This window comes from Octodon degus, unplaced genomic scaffold (assembly GCF_000260255.1).
Source record: "Octodon degus isolate 3935 unplaced genomic scaffold, OctDeg1.0 scaffold00055, whole genome shotgun sequence".
Classification (NCBI taxonomy): domain Eukaryota; kingdom Metazoa; phylum Chordata; class Mammalia; order Rodentia; family Octodontidae; genus Octodon; species Octodon degus.
In genome coordinates this window covers 5,366,104-5,372,103 of record NW_004524631.1, presented here as the reverse complement: position 1 = coordinate 5,372,103, position 6,000 = coordinate 5,366,104, and the positions used below count along the sequence as shown (strand labels likewise).

The 6,000-nt window shown below is 38.2% G+C and overlaps 1 protein-coding gene across 7 annotated transcripts in view; it reads right to left on the bottom strand.

Moving 5' to 3' along the window:
* Positions 1-4,089: 4,089 nt before the first annotated feature.
* The window catches only part of Tnik (TRAF2 and NCK interacting kinase), a 410,638-nt gene continuing 408,727 nt past the window's right edge, over positions 4,090-6,000 (bottom strand). For 6 of the 7 annotated variants that reach the window (XM_023717821.1, XM_023717822.1, XM_004633448.2 and 3 more), the window contains one exon: positions 4,333-5,511. In XM_023717821.1, the coding sequence (XP_023573589.1) occupies positions 5,428-5,511 (84 nt within the window). In that variant the 3' untranslated portion in view covers positions 4,333-5,427. Of the gene's footprint in view, positions 5,512-6,000 lie in introns of all 7 variants that reach the window. The other variant, XM_004633447.2, reaches the window with a different exon arrangement.

The following is a 6,000-nucleotide window of genomic DNA, read 5'->3' as shown; positions in this document are numbered from 1 at the left end:
TCCCTGCTGCTACCTAATATGTGAAACTCTGATTTGGGATAATTTCTGAGGTGTCTTCAGTGAACCCTAATACATATTACTGTTCCTTATCACTTACCCCAGGGGAAGAGATAAGGAAAAGGATGACTGGGGCACAGGTATTTGCTGTGCACAAATCATGGTCCATGCCTGGAGATGAACACTCACCTTTCTGCCACCATTTACTGGGCCTCTGTGGTGCAGTGCGATTTGGTGCTGATAAAAGTAAGCCATTAAAACTGAACCTTTTCATGCAAGGTGTGAATTAGTCTGTAGATAACTACAGAAAGCCAAAAATCGAAGCTTTACACAATTTTTATTTTTAACTGCATTTTATAGTTTTTCTCCAAATGTTTGGCATCATAGACACAGATATCCATATGTTGATCTGGATTTAAAATAGCTGAAAACTTATCATGGATTTTTATTTAAAATGTTTTAGGAGAAATTTTACTATGGTGCATTCTGGCCCTTGGTGGGATGGCATATCTAGAATAATATCGTTTAAAGCACAAAGCTATGATCTCATACTGTGTAGCATTATGCCAGTGGTTGCGTAATTTAATTATCTGTGGAAAAAATTCTGGAACAATGAAACAGTATAGAAATAAAAAAAATGAGGAAATATTTAGTGGAAATGTTCAGATTGTCAGTTCTGAACCTGCAAATTTTTAAGAGGAGGGCCGGCCAAATAGCTCAGCAGATTAATGTGCTGGGGACAGGGGTTTGATCCCCGGGCCTGCTGTGCCGGCTCTGTCCCCAGTGGTGCACTGAGACTGCGAGTGGTGATGCATGCCTGTAATCCCAGCTCTTGGGAGGCTGTAAACAGGTGGATCACTACGAATCCGACTAGTAGTGAGACCCTGAACAACATGTAGACCCTTCCCTAAAAAACAAAAAGAAAAAAATTCTTAAGAGGTTTTCTTCTTTGCTGGAGCTCTTGAAAGGAGATTAGTTTATGCACACTTTATTTGTGACTCATGACAGCAGCCTATGTCAGTTCCTGGCATCACTAATCATGGCTAAAGTACAGAGACACGTATGAGAAATACTGGCAGATAAGGTAAATTTGGGCTTTCAGATTTTGTGTGATAACTAAAGTGAACAAAAATGTTTTTTACGACATCCAATTTTAAAATCCACCCAGGATGTCATTGTTTTTTCTCTGCTGCTACCTAATATTTGAAATTCTGATTTGGGATAATTGCTGAGGTGTCTATGTAGACTTGGGGATTTTTTGTTAATGGATTGGTTTATTACTTTTTTGTTTGACTTAGTTAATGTAAGCTCTTGAAAAGTGAACTAAAAGGTAACTACCAGTTTATGGAAACAGATGAGAAGTCAGAATATAGTGTGTGGAGAAGGTCTGCATGGTAGACTGCAGATTCAGAACAACCAGCAGATTGTAGATTTTTCTCCTGTGTTCCTGCAGAACATTAAGATTAACCCTCAAGTTTGACCTATAACTGCATCTTCCTTCTTAAAAATAATGTAGCACATTTAACATCTTAAAGCAATCAGCACAAATGCAAGTGATGCCTGTTCAAGCAGACTTTCAAAGACAACACAAGCTAATACAAAGCGCTCTTCTGTGTTTCAAGAATATGTTGACAGGACCTGATACACATAATAGGGATTCTCATTATTTGAAGATACCTTTTGTTCGTCCATTTTTCCCACCTACATCCTATATAATGGGATGTAAGGTCAGATTTCAGCCCTTTCTTGTAATGTACAAAAACAATGGTTCTAGTTTGATTAGCACATTTCCTTCTAACCTACTGCACAAGAGGGACTAGAGACACCAATTACCAATAAGCCACAAAAGCAGACAGAAAACTGTTAGTAGGTCATGCCGACAGGAATTAATGTGCTTTAAAAATGTGTGCTTGATATAAGGTGTATTAGGAGTGCATCTTAGAAAGCAATATTGAAGTGTTAGAAAAATGGAGCCCCTAATAAGGGTCCTTGTGAAATTTTATCAAACCTTAATCTAATTTACCTTGCTGAATGAATAAATAAGTTGAAATATTGTTGAAGCATTATTTAAAACTTTCCAAGCTGGGTATGATGGTGCTTGGGAGACTGAGGCAGAAGGATCAATGTGTATATGAGGCCAGCCTGGGCTACATAGTGAGTTCCAGGCCAGCCTGAGATATGTAGTAAGAACTTGTCTCATCCATCTCTCCCCGCAAAAAAAGTTTCCAAGAAAAATAGTGAGTTGTGTCTAAATAGACTGATTAGATTTTATATATGCAACTATTTATATTGTGTACAATGACAGTGGTCTAAATGAAACTAACATGGGGAAGATTCTCATTATTTGAAGAGGCCTTTTGTTCGTCCATTTTTCCCACCTACAGGATTCAGGAATCCAGGGTACTGTATCCCTGGCCAGCACACAAGAAGGTGGGTCACCTGTGCCGTACTCTAGACAAAGATTATGGTGTGGACAGGCTCAGTGAATTTGTGTGGATAGTTATCATATTAGTGCACTGACTGATCTAATAGAACTTACTTTGGGGGTAAGCCTCATTTCTCCAGTTTCTAGGAACAAAATTCCCTACATAAAGATTAAAACTTGATTTTTTATGAAGATATTAGTGAGACAGATGATGCAAACATGCCTCTGAAAGAAAATTAAAGCAAACCAATAAGCTTGGAACTGTATGAGCTACAATAATACAATTCTGATATATTCTGCATGATTCAGGTTTACTATGTCAGGGCTTGGGGCCTGTCCTGATGGAGAATATCTTTTTCTGAGGATAAGAGCTTCAAGGAATTCTCTAAATATGCCTTAAAGAGCAGATTCTTGGGAGACTCTTTTAAATTTGGCTTGGCCTTAAATTAGTGTGAAAGATTTGTACAAAAATATAAAAGGCATGGCTTGATGGTTAACGTCTGTGTTTTATTGTTGTTGGCACCAGAAAAGCTCATGTTCTATGTTATGTCACTGTACATACTGTAAACAAGACTGCATTAATGTTTTATGATTTTTTGTTTCAATGAATCTAGATTTTAAAAAATACATTCACAAACTACCTTATGTTTGAACACAATGATTCCCTTTTATTTCTTAACTGTACCCAAAATTCCCACAATAAAAAAATCATTTAAAGCTGTGTGTTTTGAACTTATCACTTAGAAATCAAATAAAAACAAAACAAAACATAAAAACAAAGATCAGTTTGCAACATAATTTAAAAAAGCTTCTGGTTTAAAATACCACAGCAGCAATATAAAGAGCTGGTGGCAATCACATTTGGGGATGAGAACCAAATCAATATATTTTTGTTTACATCAACATCCAATTACAGTAGTTGATAAGCTCAATTGAAAACAAGTTATTGCTGAATTTGTTGCATGGAATTTGTGAATATAGTATTGTTTAGCAGCATAATCACAGCAATAAAAATGAGAACAGGAGGGTTTCATTGCTTTTGAGAGCTAAAGGGACCATGATGAGGACATCTTGGTGATTGCTGGGAGATAATCCTCAATGGCATTCCTGTATTACCTGCTTAAAATAAATGCAAATGGCAACTACCTTTTTGGGTGGGTGGGGCATTAAATATCTAGCCCAGAAACCAGAATATTTCCTTTTCCCTTCCCCCTTGCCCAAACTACCAGATTGAAATGGCATCATTTTCCTAATGTGTGTTTCGTTCTCATTAATAGTATATCAGCTGCTCAAGTATTCAGACAACATCAGTAATATCACTGTTTTTTGGGGGTGGGGGTGGGGTGTGTTCCATTTGCAATAATTGCTTTCTCCAAAATAAGCCACATTAAATGTTGTTGTTGGATTCCCCTCCCCCTACCAGTTTTTTAAAGAACAATTTGGCCAACTACTGTTTTGTTTTAAAATAGTAAATACACCTGAGATTGCCAGTTGAGCTCTCTATATGTCTCCTGGAGATAACACTGCTGTGATGAACAGTAAAACAAAAATTAACAAACGAGGTAGGTTAAAACAGGAAGCGCAACACAGATATCATTTTTGCAACACCTTGATACCACAGGCGGCCATGCTCATAGCTTTGGAAAAAAAAATCTCAGACAGTCACGTAAAGTTCAAATCATTCGAGTAAGAGTTTATAAGGACACAAGTCAACCTGAACTAAATACATACATATCTCTGCACAAATGTTGTTTACCATATGTTGGGTATTTTGGAGGAAGGTAAAGTGGTTAGGGTCTCAAAATTTTGGCCAAAAGCCTCGCTTTCAAGTTTTCTAAAATCTGAGCCTGCTGTGTCTGAGGCAGGCTCAGGAGTCTAGTCCCTTCTCTCACCAACCCAGTGAAAACACAGGCAGCTCAGAAACATTTATTATTTTTTTTTCAGTCACAGTTTCATCTTGAGAAAGTGGCACCCTCACGAGAGAGTTGGGAATGTCCAGAGCCATGATGTCATCCACTCCCCAATTCCCAGAAAGAACTCAACAAAGTCTCAGTCTTAATGAAGCCCAAACCAAGTGACTTTGTGTATTCAAAAAAGAAATTTTACACAGGAGCTCTTTCTGTCTGACCCGTCTGTTGTCCTATCTTTTGCCCTGATTCATTGCATAACAGGTGAGGGAAAGTTGTATTACCAAGTCCCTTCTCAGTCGCTAGGCCCACTCAACTCAATGGCATATCTATCCCCATTCAACTCCATTCTATAAAGGGCCACATAAAAACATGGCCTGTCAGACTCACAAAAGTGGTAGTTGATTTTATTAGACTAAGGCTAGTAGTTTAGCCATTTAAAATCTATTTCCCAAAAGAGGGGAAAATTAGTATTTTTCTTCACTTTTAAAAATTCATTAGCTAGTTGCTGTCAAAAAGCAACCATTTGGGTTGGTGAAGGCAAGAGAGTTCTTAAATTATCCCCACTATGCAGTTATGGTCTTCAGCGTAAGGAGATAAGGTACATTTATTGTGCTGTCTCTTACCACTGGAAATGGGAAATTTTACAACATACTGTATACTTAAAACTAGCAGGCAGACAGAATTAAAACCAGACTCCTTTTCTCAATAAGCATATCTCCCATTCTTACAAAATAAAATGGGTAAAGGAAAAAGTAAAAAAATTCAAAAGCCACCATAACACAGCTTAATCATAAGAGCACACAATATTTGTTTCTATCCCTAACTCCGAAGGGCACATGGTCCATCTCTGTCCACAAATAATGCAGTATCCTTGGGGGGATCTCCTGGACACTCCTGCCACCTTTTTCTGTCCTCAGCCAGGCTGCAACACTGAAAGATGGACTGTTTTGGGAGGGTTGGAGGGAGAGGAAAAGGGGAAAGCATATGTTCAATCAGGCCTTCTGATTCTGCCTCTAGACTGGCATAAGTCCACAAGAGTTATGTTCTTTTACATTAGAAATAACGCCATGAAGATAAGTGCCAAGTGCTCTTCTGTTACCAGTTCATCATGGAATTTCTGTTGAGGGTCATGAAAAACACTTGGCTACTTCCTCCAGATCGCACGGATGCAAAAAATACCTGTTTGAAATTAAAAACAAGTTAGTTCAACTGCATGTTTTTTTTCCCCTCTTTTCTTCAACCGTTCATCCATTTCCTTTCATATGTCCTATCTTTGCCATGTGTCAGCTCTTAAGACTCCCAGTGGCTAGTGCTTATAAAGTGCCTTTGGTGACAGTGCATCTAATGTAAACATGCCTGCCTGAATTAGTATAGTTGATATTATTAGTTAGTACAGTTTTATCCTCTAGAGATGTTGTAGGGGCTCTATCTCAATTGCAACATCCCTTTGGGTGCTCACATTTTAAAAGGGAATTTCATTCTATGACAGTGTGCTAGACTTTTGGCCAATGGCACAACAGGTCCTTTGATGGTTTCTAGAAAGGCACAGTCGCTCCGCTTCTCTCCCTCCAAAATGACACACAGGCAGACCAGGATTTAAGAGAATCCCTGAAAATTCCCCAAGTCATGTGCAACTTGGGGCCTACTGATTATTCTATAACTTCGGTT